This window comes from Furipterus horrens, unplaced genomic scaffold (genome assembly GCF_987537825.1).
Source record: "Furipterus horrens unplaced genomic scaffold, mFurHor1.1.pri manual_scaffold_13, whole genome shotgun sequence".
NCBI lineage: Eukaryota > Metazoa > Chordata > Mammalia > Chiroptera > Furipteridae > Furipterus > Furipterus horrens.
The window spans coordinates 15,535,770-15,558,279 of NW_028327183.1; the positions used below are offsets into that span (position 1 = coordinate 15,535,770).

Sequence of the window (22,510 nt, forward strand, 5' to 3'; positions counted from 1 at the left end):
TCCTCGCTTTGTGTAGCTTCCTGGATTCGTAGAGCTGAAGTTGTTACTTTCCATCATAATGAGAGGTCTCAGATTAAGCAACTGAAGTAACCTACTAAAGGATAGTGCTTTCCTTCTCTACCTTTATTAACTCTGTGTTGTAGAGCTGCAAGAGAGGACAGTCACAGATCTGTGATTATCATTTTGTAATCAGAAGGAAAATTTCATTGTGCCTGACCTCTTCTCTTAACCATCATTGTTTGTTCAAACTAGAGCTTCCTCTACATTTTATCTTTCCTTTAGTTTTCAGAAGAACTTACTTTTATGAATTTACTTTGAAGATAGTTTGTAAAGAGTCAAAAAGTTTATCCCCTGCCCTGCCTCTTACCCTCTCAGAGTTCTAGTCTCCAGAGATAACCATTCCCCTCTGCCCACCCCTTTTAAGTGTTTTTTTTTTTCCTAGTAATTATCCCCTCGTTTATAAAGAAAATGCTTATACAGATGTCTCTTGATTTAAAAAATTTTGGATTTCTTTACTATATGTTGGGTGAGGATTTAGCACACGCACACACACATGTACATGCCTACCTGTATATGCCCACCTGGACCCCTTCTCCTCTTTCCTTTTCCCCATCTCAATTTGGCTGCTTCATTGGGCAGAATTTGCTGCCGACTATATGGGTACTATTCATTGCTGAGCCCAGCTCAATCTTTTTTCCTTATATTTTTGCTTAGTTTTCTATGTAATTATTGCTGATTTTTTCCAAATGATCCAACAGCTCTACCAAATGCGTACCAGTGTCCCCCACCTTTGTTCTCCTTACCTAGGCTCCAGCCTTGGACACCTGTCTTGTTCTCTTTATACTCGTTTGTGCATTTATACCTTTTTTACTCCTCAGTTGTCACTTGAGTGGGATTTCAGGAGGAAGAAAATACAAATGTCTGTGGTCATTCTGCCATGTTTGAATGCAAATTCTTTTTACATTTTCACCCCTAAAAGAGGCTGTTCTATTTTAAAAGAACATGCCCCTTATCACAGATTTTAAGAAACTTGTATTTATTTATATTTGATAGGTAACTACATGGCTCAAAATTTACAAGGTACAGAAAGATACAGAATGAAAATATTTTCTCTCATATCTGTCCCCTGAACACCTCATTTTCTCCCTCCCAAACAACCAATATCATTAGTTTCTTGTGTTTACTGTCAGAGCTATTCTGAAAGTATTTTCCCTGTGTACACAAATTGTTGAATTCTGTACACATTGTTCTGCACCTTGCTTTTTCACTTAAGATAAAATCTTAGAATTTATTTCATATCGGTTCTTAAAAAGCTTATTTATTTTTTATGGATGCATTATATTCCATTGTATCAATGACCACAACTTAATCAGTCCTCTATTAATGAACATTTGTTTTCAGTCTTTCCAAAGAGTGCCACAGTGATGATTTTGTACGTAGGTAATTTTCTACTTGTGGTACGATATCTATTAGGATAAATTCCTAGAGTTGAATTTCTGTCTTATCACAGGATTTAGATTTTTACACATAATTCTTACAAATGCACAACGGAGTCCTTGAAATGTGAAATGTCTGATTTGTTTTTCCGTTCAAATAACAAATCATTGCCTCCCTCTTTCCACTCTCGCTCTGCAGGGGCAACCAAAACAAATGTGAACATAAAAAGAAGCTGACACTTTGCTCTTGGCACTTGACTTCCCTTTACATTCAAGATCTGCTATGTTTTCTCCCTTTTTCTTCTAGTCTAAAAACCTAAAAGGGTAGATATGAAATATTTTCTTACAGTTGTTTATAACAACTTTTTGAGATATACTTGACATACCATACAATTCACCCACTTAAAGTATGCAATTCAGTGGGTTTTAGTAACTATATTCACAGAGTGTGTATCCGTCGCCACAACCAATGGTAGAAAGTTTTTATCGCTCCAGAAAGAAACCCCATATCCACTAGCAGTCACTGGCGCTCCCTATTTTCCTCCCGCTCCCACAGCCTACACCTATTTTCTGTTCATAAATTTGACTATTTTGGATACTTTTCTAAGTGGAATCACACAGTATGTGGGGTTTTGTTTCTTACAGTTTTTTTTTGGCAGAAACACCTGACAGGTTCGAGTAAGTGGTTTGCCACGTTGATGTGGGATTTGGGGAGGTAGCTGGTTATCTGCCGAGGGGAATGAGGCAGGTTAGTTTTGAAGTGGGGAAGGCTTAGCAGGCCTTTGGGACGGCGCCAGTCAGCAAAGACCTCAGGAGTGAGGCCGCCTCTCCTACAGTGTCAGCGCGCTGCGTTAGGGGAAAGGGCACCTAAATGGCCGCTGCAGCTGAAGGTCTGCAAGGTCGCTGAGCCGCGTGCTGAGGGGTCATCTTGAAGTCGACACTATTTTGAACAGAAAACACTTATGGCTTTATAATGGAAGTCATTGGGAGAGAAAAAGTCATTTTACAAGGTCGATCGTCTCTGTTTTGTTGTATAAAGTACTTTAAATAATATTTTTAAAGTTAATTTGCCTATATCCCATGCTTTGCCCCAAACACAGGTCAGAATGCTTTCATAAACTCTTGGCTGGTTTGGTTTACCTTTACCTACTATGTGTCTTATCTGCCACACCACACCTCAAAATGCATAGTCATTTTCCTGGGATCGGAGCAGGAGCAGCTATCTCTCTCAATCATTTGCTTCTTTGCCAAAGGGATTGATGTGTCATGTTTCCTTGAAGCCCTGTGCTGATCCAGAAATTACCTCATTTTCAAATTACAAAGGAAGTATCGAGTGTGAGGGGCCAAGGTTCATGGGAAGGTTATGGCCATGTTTCCTCAGTTGTCAAAATTCAGACTGTTTTTCAAGTAAGAAACAAAAACAGCCACACAAAAACTCATTTCTTTACGTTGTTATACAGTCTTAACCATCATATATGATTCTTTTCACTTCCCTGGCCCTCTATGAATTTATAAACTCATAGGTAGCAACTATATCCTAGAAGATAACACCCATACAGTCAGAGGGCCATTTGGCAGCAGTCTGGAGCAGCCCAGCGGGAAGATAAACAATTGCTAACATGGGACTGCCAGAAGCAAGCAAACTGTACTTTGCTATTGGCAACCTTTTAATGCAAGATTGGAAGAATTTAAAGCTCCCTAGTGGAATTAAAAGTTTAGCAATATAGGAAAAGTATAAAAATATGAAATTAAAAGTATATATTTGAAGAAGGCTGTATTTGGTTGAAAATTCAAACTGGCATACACATGAAGGCTATTTATTGGTTTATGATCCAGAGATCCTAATGGGGAGAAGTACAGTTGGATCCAGGGGCTCAAAACATGTTTTCAGATCTCTTCCTTTTCTCCTTCCCTCTCTTGGCTTCTCCCTCCTCTGTGTTGGCAGCATTTGGGTGGGCTTTGTCCACATAGTGGCCACTGGCAGCTTCAGGTTAATAACTTCAATAGGAAAGAAGGGTGAGAAGAACTTATTTTTCCCAGTAGTTCCTGTGGGGGCTCCAGGGTTGAATTGCATTGCCCGTTCCTGAACCAGTCACTGAAGTGGGGATGGGATGGAATATCCTACCTGGCCAGCCTGGGATATGAGTTCACACGTGGAGGGAGAGGCAGTAGGACGTTAGCTCCACTCCAACCACGTAGGCTGAGAGCGGAGGAGTAGGGATACTTACCAAAGGAATACATGGTGCTGTTACCAGGGGAGAGAGTAGATGCTGTGTGCAACCAGAAATGCCTGCTACAGAGAGGAAATCAAGAGCTCATTTTGAAGCATGTAGAAGGATAATATTCTCATACTGTTCTCTGCCAAAGATTAATGAGAGAAAATAGGCATAAATGACAGTAAGAGGGATTTTAATAGTAGATGTGTTTTAGAAAAGCTAGATCTAATTCAAAGTTGTATAAAGCAAATCCCATTTTCCCACTGATTTCCATGATAAAGTCACAACCTTTATTCCCAACAGGAAGTAAACCTACCAGGTTTTTTAGTTGGGAACTTCTGATGGAAAAGTAGTTATGATAGCAACAGATCTGTAATATGTGTGAGGCCTTGTAACATACCAGCTCTACAGCGTCTACCAGAAAGACAGTTACTGGTCACCATTCACTTTTCCTTTGGGGCTGTTTCAGAATTTGGAAGCTTTTCCCTTTCTCTCCCTACTAACAATACATTGATCCTTTTCTTAAGCCACAGACCTTTTTCCTATGCTAAGATGTTTCTAATTCCACCTTGGACCTCCAAGAACTTGTCCATTGTTTTACATAATAGGGTAAAGACAAGTGCAGGGTCACATTTTGCCAACAGGGAAGCTATCTAATTCCGGTTCTACGACAGCCTGAAACTCCCTTAAGAGCAGAGCTTCTGTTTGTATAAAATTGGAGGCCACATAAAGAGAGCTGTGACTTAGGACCACCTGCAGAGACTTCCCAGGCTTTTCCCAAAGCAATGAAAAGGCAGAGGTGGGGAGGACAGAAAAGAGGATGGGCAGACAAGTACAGCCCTCAGCAGGTGCTCGGCCTTTGTGTATATCTGATTTGTAAGAGAATGGAATCACAACCTGTAACACAGAAAACGGTATGTAGACTTTGCCTGCAAGACTGTCAAGTTTAAACAGGAGAATGCTAAACTCAGGTAAAAAAAATAATTGTAGATTTCTCAAACATATTATTCATTCCCCATCTTCTTTTTTAATTCCTGAAATTTATGTCAAGACTGTATCTTTGAACTCTTTTTATTCATTCATTCATTTAACAAATAGTTCCTGAGCACCTGCTATGTGCTGGCACTCTTCTACGCATTGAAGCTATAGCAGGAAATAAAACAAAATCCTCGACTTTGTAGAGTTCACATACTCAGGAGGAGAGCAGTCAATAAATAAGCAAAGCTGTAACATGTCAGGTAATACTAAGTGCTGCAAGGAAAACTGAAGCAGGGTGAGAGGGACAGAGAATGGGAAGAGAAGGAGGCTGCCATTCATATATGACAAATGGGGTATTTGGACAGAGACATGATGGAGTTTGGGGAGCAAGCTGTGAGGCTGCGTGGATGAGGAGTAGCCCAGGCAGAGGGGGAAGCAAGGCAGTCAGTCTTCTCTGAGAACAGCGTGGAGGCCAGAGCTGCTGGACGCCAGGGAGTAAAAGATGAGGTCAGAGAGGAAGCAAAGGCAGGTGGGGATTGGGAGCTGCTCATAATCAGGGGAAAAGGGAAACCACTGAGGGATTTGGACAGAAAAATGGTGGGGCCTGACTTATGTTTTAACCAGAAAGCTCCAGCTGCAATTAGGTAATAGGGTAGAAGCAGAGAGACCAATTAGAAGATCGTTGAAAAACCGCAGACCAGAGGTGATGAACCATCATTTGAGGTGGAGGTGGAGGTGGAGGTGGTGAGAAGCGTTCTAATCCTGGTGGATATAGTTTGAAATTCTTATTTCCTTCCTTTGTTTTTTTCTTTTTTTTTTTTCTCACTATTCTTTGGAAATATATCACTTTTCCCACCCACCCAACCCCAGTGATGGAATTTGTATTTATATGCTTTGATATGGAGCTGGGCACAGATAATAGTAACACTGTTGCCGATTACACATTCGGGAGGTGCTGGCATGATGGGAGAAGGGATCAGCAAGCTGTGGGAAGGGGAACTCAAGAGCAGGATCTTCCCTATTTCTCACCAGAAAACTCAGCCATAAGCCTGTATCTACTGATCATGCCCAGAGGCTCTGAAGATATTTCCTTGTGGAAATTGCTCTTAGTGTTGACAGTTTTACAGAGAGAACTCATACTGGAATGGAGAGCTGCTGCAGAGACAGGAATCACTGCTGTGCTTCAGGCTGATGCGTTGACAGGGACAGTAGTAGTTACAGAACCTTAAAGTCTCAGAAACAAGATTCCAGAAGGCATTTAATCCAGTCTCTTGCTGTTGTGTAAATCCTTGTTGTGATTGTAATCATCTAGCCTCTCCTTCAAGAGTCTGTAATTCATAGATCATAGCGTGTCAGTGCTGGAGGTGATCTTAGAGATCACACAGGCCTGGAACTAGAAGAATCAGGGTCTGGACTCCCAGACCCATGTTCTTTCTGCTCACTATGTTGTCCCTTCAGATAAAGGGCAGCCCTTGCTGAGAATTACAGGGGGTGGTTAAGTGTCTCTGAGTTCATCCCATCACAGGCTGTCTGGGTTTATTTGCCTTTCAATCCTAAACAGTAATGAATTCTCTTTTTATTTTCAAACCCAGGGGTGGCCCTGCTCGCAGATGCATACCCTGAGGAAATCCTGCTCGGCCTCTTGGCGCAGTATGACAGCAGCAAAGACAAGCACACTCCGGAGACCAGAATGAAAGTCGGGGAGGTTCTGATGCGAATTGTCAGGGCATTAGGTGAGTTTTCTTGTTCCATCCATCTAAACGGGGTGGGGAGCAGTATGTCTTTGGAACCAAAGTCTGTATACCTGGAGGCTCGGTATGCTACCATGGTGAGGGCAGAGATGCTCTTAAACATCTTGCAATGCACAAGACAGCCCCTTACAACAAAGAATGATCTGGCCCAAGATGTCCTTAAGGCTCCTTTGGGAAGATTCTGTTCTAGAGCTCATGTGGGCCATTCTGTTTCTGCTTTTACATCACTCAGATGTGTTAGTTCAATCTAGGACTGCCATGTACAGTTATTCTGGTTGTTCACAGCTGTAAAAACTCCAAGAGGCGTCATTGTATGAACGGCATGCCCTGGAGTGGCACAATACTGTGTCGTCATTCTGGTAGCCGAGCCACATCTCAGTTGCAATGTGGACCGCCGTCTCACTGGGCAGAGTTTGAGAAGTTATCCATTCCTTTCTGTAACAGATTTACAGATGCTTTTGGATGTGGAAGCTTTTGCACGTGGCTAATTTTATCTGTTTTATACTAGTCTTATGAACATGATTTTTTAATGGATAGTCTTTTCTGATATCTGCTGAATATGGGAGTGTGGCTACCGTTGAAGTGATAAATGTATGCCTGCTACCGTTTTTATGCCCTTTTTTTACATTTATTGTATCATAATATAAACTAAGTTATATTTTACATTATCCCTTACATTTAGGAAATATTTTATATCCTTTGCTAATATTTATTACTTATTCTAAGGAAAAAGAGAGAGAAATAAATGAGATTGCTTTTTAAAATTTGTATGTGGCTGTCATTTGCATCCTGAACTTGGGTCAGAAATCTTTGACGGAAGAAACACTTTCTACCTCTACCCATTGTAATACCCAAACATTCTCTGAATTCTAATTGAATTTCCTGCTTTTGCCAAGTTCTATATCATATAAATTCCTGGGTAATTCGGTAGCTTTTCCAAATGTTCAAAGTTTTTCTAATCTTGAATGTACTTTATTAATTTTTAAATGTTGGGGGTAATGACATCAATGTAGTTCAGTTCAAAAACACTTTTTGTGTAGTTACTGAAAGGTGGATTCTGTGCCAGGGGCTGGAAATAGGAGCCTGAAAGAAGCCACAGTCTCTTCCTGCAGGGACTTTACAGTTTAGTAGGAGAAGCTGACTCGTACACAAGTCATCTTATAAGGTGAGAGGCTTGTGGAGGGTATTATGGGAACACAGAGGAAATGGTCTCGTCTGTCCTTTTTCTTCTGAAGACCCTGTAGTTGAATGCGACAGTACGTTACAGGGCTCCATCAATGCCTCCTCATTAGCACAGCACAGCAGGGCAATTTTTGAAAAATAGCTTTTGTATGATAGTTTTACAGAGATTCTCATCTCACGCATAGGCCTGAGTGAAGGGAAAAAGGTAGGTCGGACGTGTGAATAATTGGACACCAGTATGGGCGTTGGGCATTCATAGATGTCAGCAGCAATAAAAAATAGCCAAGGATTAGAGTTCATATATATATATATCTTTTTAATTGTCATCTGAGGATATGTTTATTGATTTTAAGAGTCACCCAGCCAGTCATATTTTAAAAGGAGTATTTTTCAGCAAAATTCAGAGGATCAAATTAAATGCTTCTTGCCAAGCCTGCCAAGGTTAGCATTGGTATAGTTCAATTCAACAAATGTTTATATTAATATAAGTTGGAAATGCTAATCTGGCCAGAATTAAAGGTTGAAAGCCAGACAGAATAACTATTTCTTTCTCTTCTTTTTTTCTTTCCTTCCTCCTGTCAATTTTTTTCAGAGGTGTAAATTTAAAATCTATTAATAGACCTTGTTCCTCCTAATTGTATCAGTAATATGTAGTATTTTGGACAATTTGGAAAATATTAAAGAGTATTAAAAAAAAAAAACAAAGTAATCACATAGTCTCACCATTCAGAGGTGACCACTTTTTGTTTATACTGTATATATACTGCTGCTTTTTTTTTTAAAGAACAACTAATTTTATTTTATTTTTTTACTTGTTTGTTTATTTATTTATTTGTAGAGAGAGGGGAAAGGAGAAAGAGAGGGAGAGAACCTTCACTGTGTAGGTTGCCTCTCACTCACGTCCCCAGCTGGGGACCTGATGTGCAACCTAGTCATGTGCCCTGACTGGGAATCGAACCAGCGGCACTTGGCTCGCAGGCCGACGCTCAATCCACTGAGCCACAGCAGCCAGGGCCTTATACTGCTTTTTTAATTTAATATTATTTATAAGCACTTTTCCACATCATTAAACATTTCTTGAAAATCAAGATTTATTGGTTTAATCTGAATTTATTTTCATAATATTTAATTATCTTCTAGAAAGCTATTATTGTTTAATTAGGTTGTTTCCAGTTCCTTTCTTTATAAGGAAGTTTTTAGGATTATGAGAAACGTGCTATTGATTATCCTTATACATAAATCCTTTAGTGAATTGCTGTTTCTTTCTTTAGGATTGGTTCCTACGAAGGAAATTACTAGGTCAAAGTATATGCATGCTTTTAAGGCTCTTGATAGCTAGTGCTAAGTTGCCCTCCAGAAATGTGCAGCCCTGTCAGCAGTGAAGGAGACTGCTAATGTCTTATAAAGAAAAATTATTCCATGGCTTCAGACCTGATTTTCAACCCTGATCACCTATCTCCAAAATGTGTACCTTTGCTCCCAGAATGAATGGAGGAACCTGTCAGAAAATGGGTGGTGGGTCGGTGGGCTGATGAAAGGACCGGAGCAGGGTGGAGGGAGGGACTGATGGATGGAAGGGTGGAGGCATGACTCAGTGAATTCATTGTTGCTCTAGAAGAGCAGCTCAGATCTGGTAGTGTCATCCTAATGTACAAAGAGCAGTGCTTAATTATTTTTAGAGGCAGAATGTAGTCTTCTAATCAGCAAGCTCAAACAAGTTCCAGTTTACTCTAGATCAGAAGTTTCTAAAACTAAGAGCAAAAATAGACAGCCATACTCCTGTTGAAGATATTCATCTAAAGAGTTTGCCCTCAGTGAACTCTACAGGAAAGATCAGGAATTAGTTTTTGGAATGAAGAATGAAGGGAGAGAACTAAATCTCAGGTCTCTGCTGGAGTATGCCAGGGCAAGTAGAGTGACACCCAGGACGCTGGCGCAAAGCAACTCATATTTCTATTAGGTTAGTAGATGCCTTTTCTCGAATTACTCTATAGTCCAGGAAGAGGGTGGGTCCTGGGCTTAGGGTGTATTTATAATGCTTAAAACCTGAAAAACACCCTTACTTAATGTACTTTGTCAACTCTTTTCCATATCTCCTGCTGAAAACCACCTTCTTTTAGCAGTTGTAGAAAACAAAGGAAAATAGAATAATTGGATTTGTCTAACAGGCCACTGTAAGTTCCAGTTGGCTTGATCGGGAATTAGATGAGAGAAGAAGCCCTGACAGGTGTGGCTCAGTTGGTTGGGTGTTGTCCTGCAAGGCGATAGGTCTTCGGTTCGGTTCCTGGTTTGGGCACATGTCTAGATTGCAAGTTCAGTCCCTGGCTGGGGCGCCTACAATAGGCAACCAATAGATGCTTCTCTCTCACATTAATGTTTCTCTCCTTCTCTTTCTCCCTCCCTTCCCCTCTCTCTATAAATAAGTAAGTAAATTAGTTTAAAAAAAAAAGATGAGAGGAGGAGCTTTAAAACAGCTACATAGCTCTAGTTGGGTAGCTCGGTTGGTTAAAGCATCATCCTGATATGCCAGTGTTGTGGGTTTGATCCCGGGTCAGGGCACATGTAAGAATCAACCAATGAATGAGTGCAACACAAGTCAATGTTTCTCATTTTTTTCCTCTCTAAAATCAATAAATAAAAAATGTTTAAAATAGCTACATACTATTTTATAATATGGCTATACCACAGCTTATACCATTTATTCAGTCATTCCTCTGTAAATGAACCTTTATTAAAAAAATGTTTTTCCCTGTGACATGCAGTATTGCCATATAAATTCTCACATATGTGTGCTAATAGAAATATATACATGCATATTTTGCATATATGTATGAATACATGCTAAAATACTAGAACCTTTATTTCTATAAGTTTGATATTTGCCAAAGTGTAATCGCTGGGTCAAAGACTGTTTATGTTTTAAATTGCTTATATACTGACAGATTACTTTCTAAAATTGTGAGTGAGATTGTGCTTTTTGAACCCCTGCTATGTCTGTTGCCAAATAGAGAAAAGTATCTTTTGAAAATTGTGATTTTCAAAGTAAGTGGTCTAAGAAAGTCCTCTGTTTTGGCTGTCTTGGTTGCAATGGGAAAAAATATCTTGTTTTAAGAAATACAGTATTAATACATTTTGCTATCAAGTACTTTATAAGAATAGTCAAGGAATGACAAAATAAATCACCTTAAGAAGTACCTTACTCAACAAAATATGTTTCAAGGTGCAGCACAATACCAATTACCTCAAGGGCATTCTAATTAAGTAGTTTCCAGACATATTTTAACTTTTGATTTATTAACTTAAAAGTTTTACTTCACGGGCTTTTTCTTTAATAATATATCTTTTGGTTCACTTCTGTGTAATAAACAACCCCAGAAATTAATGGCCTACAACCACAACCATCTCTTTGTTCAGAATTCTCTAATATGGGTAAGGCTTGGCAGGGACAGCCCATCTCTGCTCCACATGGTGTTGTCTGAGCTCAGCTGCTGCTGCTTTTGCTGCGTGTGGTGGAGGCTGGGCTCACCCAGGAGGCTGCATTCATCTGGATGCTGACTGGGGTGCCTCATTGCTCCTCCACATGGCTTCTCTCTGCCCCTGTATGTGGACACTCAGCATTTGGGTGTTGGACCAAACTTCTTTTCCACGGGGTGAATCATTTCTCAGAACACAAAAGCAGAAGCTGCCAGGCCTGTTAAGAGCTGAACCTGGAACTGGGTTACTGTGACTTCTGCCACATTCTACTGTCAAAGTAAGTCATAAAACCAGCCCAGATTCAAGGGGAAGGGAAGTAGCCTCTAATTCTTGGTGAGAGAAATAGCGTTGTGTTTAGGGATGGTGTGTTGGCAGCCATATCTGCATACTAATTACCACACTACCAAAAGTAGTACATGCTCACTACAAGGCTAGCAATCCAGAGGAATAAAAAGAAAAATCTAGTCTCTCCCAAATATTAGTTACATTTACTATTCTCGCCTCCCAAGGTTAATAGTGATAATAGTTCTGTATTATTCTTTTACACCTTTCCCTGTGGTCATGTGAATATATGCAAAATATATGAGCTTCTTATATGGGCTCACCCCCCCTTTACAAACACAGAATCTTAATATACTCTTACTGTTATTACATACTATTACATACTTTCTTTGAAATCACCTTTACCAAAGTATAATAAAATAAATTGCTCCCATTTTAAGTATACATTTCAGTGAGGTTTGATATAAATCCATGTAACCATCACTGCAATAAAAGTCTAGAACATTTTCATCACCTTCAAGAGTTCTTTGGGCCTAATCTCCTATTCACATCCCAACCCACGCTACCACTGATATGCTTTCTATAACTATAGATCAGATTTGTCTTTTCTAGTATTTATGTAAATGGAATCATACAGTGTATATATACCCTTTTGTGTTTGACTTCTTTTGCTCAGCATAATGTTTTTGAGGTCCATCCATGTTGTTGTGGAAATCAGTTTTTCACTGCTTTTTATTGCTAAATAGTATTGCTTCATATGAATATACTGTAATTTGTTCATACAGTGGTCACTCAGGTTGTTTCCAGTTTTGAGCTCTTATGTGAATACAGCTGCCATGAACACTCCCGTCTGGGAGTGGAATTGCTGGCTCATACAGTAGGTGTATAAGAAGCTGCCAAACTGCTTTCCAAAGTAGTTGTACCATTTTACGTTATGACCAGCGATGTATGAGAGTTTCTGTTGCTCCATATTCTTGCCAACACTTGGTACCAATAGTTTTTTTTTTTTTTTTTTTAGCCATTTTCATGGGTCTATAGTAGTGTATTGTAGTTTAAGTTTGTATTTCTCTGATGACTAGTTATGTTGAGCACATGTCTTTTCATGTGCTATTTTCTATTCGTGTATCTCTTGAGTGAAAAAACTGTTCAGCTCTTTTTCCATTTTTTAATTACATTATTTTTTTTTATTGAATTGTAAGATACATGTCCTTTGTCAGATATCTGTAGTGCAGACATTTCCTTCCAGTCTTCTTACTAGTGTCTTTTTAAGAGCAGGCGTTAATGTTTTTTGTTTAAAATAATACTTCTTATAATATTTAGTAAATATGCAAAAACATAAAATTAGGTTATAATTTTACCTCACAGCTTGAAAAATAAACATCTTTTAAATTATTTATTTATTTATTTATTTTTATAGCAAGGGGGGCATGGGGGGAGAAGGAGAGGGAGAGAAACATCGATGTGAGAGAGAAACATTGATCGGTTGCTTCTCACACGCTCCTCAACTGGGACCGAACCTGCAATCCAGGCACGTGCCCTGATCGGGAATCGAATGCCCAACCAACTGAGCCACACCAGTCAGGGCAATATTTAAAATTTTAATGCTAACAAAAATATCAAATTGATGACATTATTTTAACATGACAGATCACATTGTTAAATTAAATCACTGCCCACAATGTAAATATGGTTCTGATGTTAGGGTGGGGAGTTCTTTTTAGATCACCATGCACAAGTTATTTTGTACTGTATGATGAATCCTCACTTTCATATCTTCTCTCTATATAAATTGCAAAACCCTTGGGTTCTGAAATCAGGCTGCCTGCATTTAAATCCTGAGGCTGCCACTTCCTGAATCTTGAATGTGTGACCTTAAGCAAGTTACTTAACATCTCTATGCCTCGGTTTCTGCATCTGCAAAGTGATCTTAATAATATTACCTACTTTATAGAGCTCTCGTGAGGCTTGCAGGAATTATTAAATATAAAGTGCCAGGTTTATAATAAACAGGTTTGTAATAATATTACCTTTTATTACCTAAAGCTCAATGTAGTAACTCTGCAGTCACGGAAGCCTCAGGCCAATAGGGATACTATACTAGTCAGTTAAGGGTAGAATTTCAACTACCCCAGGAAAATAGGAACTAAATCCAAACCTGGCTTCTTGCTGAAGGTCAGAGACTAGATTTGTACTGCCCCTCACACACAAGAATGAAAGCTGCAGTTACCACTGGGAACAAGCTTCTGTCTTGGAAGATAGAGACACACCTGCTACCAGCCCCTGCTCACTGGTGGCTAGGACTAATTTCTAGTAATTTCCCAAGGATGAAAGCCCCTGAAGTAAAACTGCTTCTGAATTGGGTCACCTGCAACATCAGTTTCTTCTTTCTACTGAAGTATTCCCATAGTCATATAAACATTACTTAATATATATATTTTTAACAGATGAAAAAAAAATTCTCTCTTATCCCCATTTCCCCGTCCGCGTATAGTCCTATTTCTCTGGTCTCCTCCAGAGTAAAACTCTTTGAAAAAGGTGTCTGGACTTGCGGGCTGCACTTCCTCCCTTCTCAGTTTCTTCCCATGTCACCTCAATGGGACCTTCGTCCCCAACATCTCCTTATCAACCAAAACATTGGAAAACCAGTGATCAGTCCTTTGTCCTCATATTACCTAACCGCCCAGCAGCCCTTGCTGTTTGACCACTGCCTCCTGTTAGAAACACCTTCCTCTCCGGGCCTCCCTGGCGCTCACTTGCCTGGTTCTCTTCTTACCTCGTGGCTGTTCTTCTTCAGTCTTTTTTGCTGGCTCCTCCCCCACTACCAGACCTCGCAGATTGGAGTCCCCTAAGACTGTGTCCTTGTCCTCTTCTCTCTTCCATATGCGCAGTGCCACTCGTGACCTGGTCAATATAGTTAGAGGTTTTTCAGTTGTAGGAATATATTTTGCAAAGAACTAGCTTTTAGTTTAATTAATAAGTCTTTCGTTTTTCTGTTTCATTGATTTTTCCCTCCTGTTTTTAACGTTTCTTTCTATATTATCTATTACTGCAAAACAAATTACCTCAAAACTTAACCAAATTAAAACAACAAGCATTGATCTTGGCTTAACTGGGTGCCTCTGCTTCAAGGCCTCTCAGAAAGTTGCAGTCAGGGTGCCGCTGGCCTGTGGTGTCATCTGAAGGATCAGCTGAACACAGAGCCATTTCAGGCTCACGCGTGTGGTTGGCAGGGCTCAGTGGTTTGTGGGCTGTGGGACGGGAGACCTCAGCTCTCTGCTGACTGTTGACCAGCGGCCTCTCTGAGTTCTTCGCCACACGGGCCCCTCCGCAGAGCAGTGCACAGCACGGCACCTGGATTCCACCAGAGTGAGCGAGCAAGAGAGCAGGAGGGGGCAAGCAAGATGGGACCTTGCTGCTTTTGTCACCTGATCTCATAACTGACACCCACTTTTGTCATCTTCTCTTTGTTACAAGCAAGTTACTAGATTCAGCCCCAATTCAAGAGGAGGGATTTATACAAGGCATGAATATCAGGAGGTGGGGGTCATAGGGTACCATTTTAGAGGCTTCCTACAACACCCTTTTTCTGGTAACTTGTGGTTTAATTTGTTTATTTTTCTGGTTGCTTCAGGTGGAAGCTTAGGTCACTGACTTTGGACCATTCTTTGTTTCTAAAGTAAACATTAAATACTAAATTTTTCTGTAAGAACTATTTTAGCTGTATTCCCCAAATTTTGATGTATTTTTCATTTTCATTAATTTCAAAATGTTTTCTAATTTTGCTTATGATCTCTTTTCTACCATGGATTAGAAATGTGGTGTTTGTTGTTTAAGTTATAAACATTTGGTGATTTTTCCAGGTAACTTTCCATGATTGCTTTCTAATTTCTTTGTGGTCAGGGAACATACCATAGATTATTTCAGTCATTTAAAATGTATTGAGACTTATTTTATGGGTCAGGATACAGTCTCTGGATGAACGTTTCATGTGCATGTGGAGGTGTGGTCTGTAAATTGCAATTAGTTCAACTTGGTTAGTGTATTTTGAACATCTGTTATTGTGTGCATACACAGTTCGAATTTTTGTCTTCTCGATGAATTGACCTTTCTTATCCTTGTTTTTTATTCCTTTTCCAAAGTCTAATTTTTTTGTGATGTTAATATAGCCATGCCAGCTTTCTTAAAATCCGTGTTTTCATGGTGTATCTATTTCTGTTCTTTATCTCTTAATGTGTTTATGTCTTTATATTTGAAGTGGATTTCTATAGACACCATATTGTTGGGTCTTGCTTTTTTAAAATCCAGTTTGTCTTAAAACCAATCTGTCTTTTAACCCTAGTCTTTAAAATAGTTTAGATTGCCTATATATAAATGTAATTTTAATATGGTGGAGTTTAAATCTACCACCTTGCTGTTTGTCTCATCTGTTCCTTGTTCCCTTTTCCCTCTTTTCCTTCTGTCTTTTGTATTGATCAAGTATATTTTTAGATTCTTAATCTCCTCTCTTGGCTTATAAACTATACCTCTTTGTTTAGTTTCCTAGTTTTCATTATAGGACTTCAGTTATATATATATGTGTGTCAGAATGTTTCTTATTGTCCTCGAACTCTGTTCTTTTATTTTTTTCCCCATTCTTTTTCGCTCTCTTCTTCAGATTGAACAGTTTGAATTGCTCTGCCTTCAGGTTCATGAACTCTTCTCTGTTACTTCAGTTCTGCTATTTGGCTCATCCAGTGAATTTTTTATTTTACATATTATTCATTTCTAGAATTCCAAATTTTTCCCCCCATTTGGTTCTTTTTATATTTTCTACTTTGTTGATATTTCCTAGTTATTTGTTCATTAAAAGTATATTTTCATTATACCATGTGATTTCCTTATATGTGGAATCTAAAGAACAAAATAAATGAACAAACAAAATGGAAACAGATTTATGATTAAGAGAACAGACTGGTGAATGCCAGAGAGGGAGCTTGGGGGGTTTGGGTGAAAACGGTGAAGGGATTAAGAGTTACTAATTGGTAGTTACAGAACAGTCACGGGGATGTAAAGTAAAGCATGGTGAATATACTCAATAATATTGTAATAACTATGTGCGGTGCCAGGTGGGTACTTGAAATATCAGGGGAAACACTTTGTAAAGTATATGATTGTCTAACTGTTATGCTGTACACCTGAAACTAATACCAAATTATGTTGAATGTAAACTATAATTGAAAAAAATTTATTTTCCTTTACCTCATTGACATATTTATAATAGCTGCCTTAAAATCCATGTCTAATAATTAAAATGTCTTTGTCATTTCTGCCTTGGCCTCTGTTGATTATATTTCTCCTTGAGAATGTTCTTTTTTTTTTATTATAAGTAATTTTGGATTATGTCCTGGAGATTATGAATATTATGTTGGGGGTCTGTGGATTCTGTTATAGTTCTCCAAACACTATTGAATTTTTATCTATGAGGGTTTTTTGTTTGTTTGGGGGGTTTGTTTGTTTTGCTTAATCCCTACACCATTTTTACCCAGCTATTGAGTTTTTGTTTCAGCAGGCAATTAATTGCAGCCTTTGTCTTGCCTGTGGGCAGAGCTTAGATCTCAGTTCAGTTCTTTTAGCCTTAGCTGCAAGTTGCTTTGAGTCTGATCTACACATGCTGGATTTCAGCATATTTCCCTGAGATCCAGGAGAGACAGTGTGAGACTATATTTACCCAACTGAATCCTTATCTTATTCATTACCTTTGTCCTGCTTATTTGCTGCTTTGGGAGTAAATAAAATTAAAAAAATAAATTACCATTCTCATTCATCTTCTAACTCAGTCTGGGTTCTGTGGCCTGGCTTAGCTCAAGAAGCCAAGATCATAAAGAGCCACATATGCTGTGTTAAGGGATTTGGCTTTATGTTGACTTTAGATGGAAGCCATCGAAAGATTGTAAGGAGGGAAGAATGAACCATAATTACACTTTAGCAAGATGATTTTGTTTGCTTTGTGAAGGATGAGAGTGGGACAAGACTAGGAGTAGGAAGACCTGTTGGGATGTTATCTGGATCTAGACAAGAAATGAGGGCTTACATGTGACAACGAAGGAAAAAGATGTCTCCAGATAAGAAAGAAAGCCTAAGAACAGAACAAAAGTGAGTTGCTTGTGGCATAAATGGAGAATTGAGACTTGACCTGTCGCCCTGGACCAAGTTATGTTGGCTGCCTGGGAGATAAGCCTAGATTCAGAGGGTGGGGCACAGCACAGAGAGCCCTGGAGGCTGGGCAGCGGAGTTTGGACTTGATGTGAGGGGCTTTTGGGAATCTATAGATTCTCAAGAGAGGAAGCAACATGATGAGAGATGTGTAGGCGTGACTGGCAGGGCACGAAAGATGGATGAAGAAAGCAGAGCCTGGAACCCGAGAGATCGATAGGACGCTCTTGTGGTATTCCATGGCACGAAGGGAGGAGGGCTTTGGTGAGAGGGATGTCTGTGAGAATGGTGAGCAAAAAGTAGGTGTTACAGACAATTCAGAGGGAAAAAAGCAGGGACTTTTGTCTTTTTTCTACATTTTGAAATGAAGATAGAGTTATAATCCTCCCAGGAACTGCTATTCTCATAGAATTGTTGAGAGGCTGAAATGAAATAATATATATTAAATCACAAATATTTGAGTGTTATTATAGATATAGATTTACAATTGTATTAATTCTTGTAATCGGGTTGCCAGATACCAAAATAGAGAGAAAGGATTATCTAGAGTGGCAGCATTGATCAGGTAAATAAGAATTTGACATACAACCTTAATCTCTGAATACATTTTAAATACATTTTACCTTTCTCTATCAGAGAGAGGTACGCACTGTGACCCTAAGTTTTGAGCTTGACTCACATTTAATACCTATAGACAAGTTATATAACCTCTTTGTTCCTTCTCTGTTAAATGGGGATAATTATAATAACTACATGATTGGGTTGTTATGAAATTAAAAAGATAATATATGTAAAGTGTTCAGAACCAGCAGCTCTCATGGTAAGGGGTAAGTATTGGTGGCCATTATTTTCCTGTTGTCATTTTTGAGTGAGTAGGTCCTGTTCCTTTATTCGCCCAAGGCGAAAGCCAACCCTAAGTAGCCCTTCAGATGAGTACAATGTGTAATCACCTGTCCTGTTCCAGAATACAAATCAGAGTTGACCACTCTCTGTTAATCACTTCATATGCATGTTCACATAATCCTTGAAATGGCACTACAAGCTGATCCCTATTATTATTATTACCATTTTATAGAAAAGATAACAAGTTCAGAGATGGTAGTACCCAGGTCACACTGCTAAGTCTGTGCTGGATTAGGGACTGAGAGCCAGATCTTTTATTTCTTTTATATTGAATTTATTGGGGTGACATTGGTTAATAAAACTATATAGGTTTCGGGTGTACAATTCTATAATACATCACCTATATATTGTATTGTGTGTTCACCACCCCAAGTCAGGTCTCCTTCTATCACCATTTATCCTCCCTGTACCTTCTTCTTCCTCCCCTTACCCCCAAAGCCAGATCTTTCTGATTGCAAAGATCATGCCCTTAGTCACAACTATAATAAATACAGCAGTCCCTCTCTATATCACGGTTCACTTATCACGGCCTCACTGTATCGTGAGATTTTAAAAAATATTATATTTAATTATTAATCACGGATTTTGCGCTATATTGTGGGATTTTGCAGTACTGTATACGTATGTTGTTAAAGTTATGTAGGTTTAAGAGTGTAGAATATACTTAAGAACATAAGTAGTGTTTATAAAAGTGTGGAAAAGGTTAATAAGGGAGTGGGAAAGGTTAATAAGGGAATGGGAAAGGTTAAAAAGTGTGTGGGAAGGGTTTGTAATGCCTTAAAAATATATATAAATAATAAAATAAATGTAAGGTTCCTACTTCGTGGATTTTCACCTATCGTGGGGGGCCTAGAACGTAATACCCGCGATAAGTGAGGGAATACTGTAAATGGTTTTCTTTAACCAAACTTATCCTTTAGTTTGTTGGAGACTATGAAAACCAATTATACAATGAAATTAGAAGATCAGCTGCCTGGTATTGGTGTGAACTCTTAGTGGCAGAACGTACATTGGTGACTGCAGTTGCAGCAGAGAATTTCTGTAACAAAAAAATCATGGAGCTTTGGGAAAGAGCAGAGGCCGACAAATAAGATCCAGCCTGCTGCCTGTTCTTGGACAGCCTGTGAGCAAAAAATGATTTTCATTTTGTTGTTGTTGTTTTCACATTTTAAATAGATGGTGGCAGGGAAGAAGAATAAGCTTTTATGACATGTGATAATTACATGAAATGCAAGTTTCAGTGTCCATAAATAAACTTTCATTGAAACATTCACATTTGTTTACATATGGTCTATGACTACTTTTGTACTACAACAGCAAAGTTGACTGGTTACAATAGAAATTGTATGACCCTCAACGCCGGAAGTCCTTACTGTTTGATTCTTTACGGAAAAAGTCTGCTGACCCCTATTTTAAGGTAACCATTATACAAATACTTAATGTTTCTTTATCAGCCCCTCATGCTTGCTTTTTAACTTCTTTGGAAGTTACTCATCTCTTTCTTTCTTCCTTCCTCCTTTCTTTCTATCTTTCTTTCTTTCTTTCTTTCTTTCTTTCTTTCTTTCTTTCTCTCTTTCTCTCTTTCTCTCTTTCTTTCTTAAATTTATTTTTAGAGAGGGGAAGAGAGGGAGAGAAACATCAATGTGTGGTTGCCTTTTGCACATCCCCAACTGAGGACCTGGCCCACAGCCCAGGCATGTGCCCTGACTGGGAATCAAACTGGCGACCCTTTGGTTCATAGGCCGGCACTCAATCCACTGAGCCACACCAGCCAGGGCTACTCATTTTCCTAAGTCATTTTTAAGTCCTCTTTCCTCCAAATCAAGCATTGTATCCTACTTTAAATAGCAGAAATCTTACCTTTTAAAATTAGATCTTTTAAGATAGATTTGACTAGATACTGCATTTTTCTGAAAATCACCAGCCTCAAGGATCATTAACTCAGGAGTTACAGGGTGATATTGGCAAAGGGTCCTTTCTTTAAAGATAACAACATAATTATACTTGAATGTTTTAGCATTTTATTTTGCTGTTATTTTTATTTTCAGTGTTTTCATACTTTTGTCTTCTCACATCACTCCACTATTCCAATTTAGAGTAAATTAAAGCATTAATTTAGGTACTTCAGTGTGTATGTGAAAGGACACAGGACTGTGAAGCATCTGATTTTCTTTTATTTCCCCTTTTTTTTTTTTTTGCAAGTTTTGAAATAGAACTTGCATTTATTTATTTTTAAAGATTTTATTTATTCATTTTTAGAGAGAGGGGAAGGGAGGGAGAAGGAGAGGAAGAGAAACAATGTGTGGTTGCCTCTCACACGCCCTGGCCTGCAACCCAGGCATGTGCCCTGACTGGGAATCAAACCAGCGACCCTTTGGTTTGCAGCGTGGCACTCAGCCCACTGAGCCACAGCAGCCAGGATGGAGAACTTACATTTATTTTGATGTATGGACTTGCAAGAGAGTAAATCAACAACTTAACTGAAATATAATTCCTTAGAAAGAAGTTGTAACTTAATTTTCTTTTTGCTGGACCTAATGTACAATAGTAGAGATTGATTTCATAGCATTTGATGGATATTGTGTCAATGATTTAAACATGAAATTATATTCTCAGGCCACAAGCCTTTTTTTTTAATCTATATTTTATTGATGATGCTGTTACAGTAGTATCAATTTTTCCCCCTTTGCCCACCTTCACCCAGTATCCCCTTTCCCTCCAGCAATCCCCCCCTTTTGTTCCTGTCCATGGGTTGTCTATGTAAGTTTTTTGGCTTCACTCTTTCCTATACTATTATTAACATTCCCCTGTCTATTTTATACCAACCAATTATGCTTCTTAACCCCTGCACCATTTCCCCATTTCTTCCTCGTCCCCCTCCTAGTGGATAACCCTCCATATGATCTCTGTACCTATGATTCTGTTCTTGCTCAGGTGGTTTTTGTTTTTTAGACTCAGTTGTTGATAGTTGTGAGTTTGTTGTGATTTTAATGTTCATAGTTTTGATCTTGTTCTTTTTCTTAAATAAGTCTCTTTAACATTTCATGTAATAACGGCTTGGTGATGATGTACTCCTTTAGCTTTACCTTGTCTAGGAAACACTTTATCTGCCCTTGCATTCTAAATGTTAAGTTTGCTGAATAGAGTAATCTAGGTTGTAGGTCCTTGCTTTTCTGCACTTTGAATACTTCTTGCCAGCTTCTTCTTGCCTGCAGTTTCTTTTAAGAAATCCACTGATAATCTTATGGGAACTTCTTGGTCAGTAACTCTCTGCTTTTCTCTTGCTGCTTTTAAGATTCTCTATCTTTAACCTTTGGTATTTTAATTATGACATGTGGTGTGGTCCTCTTTGGGTCCAGCTTGTTTGGGACTCTCTGTGCTTCCAGGACTTGTATGTCTATTTCCTTCATCAAATTAGGGAAGTTTTATTTCATTATTTTTTTCAAATAAATTTTTAGTTTCTTGCTCTTCCTCTTCTCATTCTGGCACCCCTTTGATTTGGCTGTTGGTACATTTAAAGTTGTTTTGGAGATTCCTAAGCCTCTCCTCATTTTTTTCAATTCTTGTTTCTTCTTTCTGTCCTGGTTGAATATTTATTTCTTGCTTATGTTCCAAATCATTGATTTGAATCCCAGTTTCCTTCCCTTCACTGTTGGTTCCCTGTATATTTTTCTTTATTTCACATTGTGTAACCTTCATTTCTTCCTTTATTTTTTATGCTGTACTCAGTGAGTTTCCTGAGCATCTTTTATCACCAGTGTTTTGAACTCTGCATCTGATAGGTTGGCTACCTCTGTGTCAGTTAGTTCTTTTTCTGGGGTTTTGTTCTGTTCTTTCATTTGGACCATATTTCTATGTCCCCTCAATTTGGTAGCCTCCTTGGGTTTGTTTCTGTGTATTAGGTAGAGCTGCTTTCACTCCCTGTCTTAGTAATGTGGCCTGTGAAGAAAAGGCATCTGTAAATTATATGGGGTAGAGCCTTAGCTAATTGCCAGGGTGGGGATACCTGCTTCATCGCTTTGTGGCTCTGTGTGCGGTGAGAGGCTGGGAGAGGGGACAATGCCACTGCCTCACTTCTGGTGATTTGCCTTGTCAC

The 22,510-nt window shown here is 38.9% G+C and overlaps 1 protein-coding gene across 2 annotated transcripts in view; it reads left to right on the top strand.

The window, feature by feature from the left end:
* Positions 1-22,510, top strand: part of TANGO6 (transport and golgi organization 6 homolog) — a 142,528-nt gene that overhangs the window by 75,406 nt on the left and 44,612 nt on the right. For both annotated transcript variants that reach the window (XM_090260412.1, XM_090260411.1), the window contains exon 15: positions 6,223-6,363. In XM_090260412.1, the coding sequence (XP_090116538.1) occupies positions 6,223-6,363 (141 nt within the window). The remainder of the gene's footprint in view (positions 1-6,222; positions 6,364-22,510) is intronic.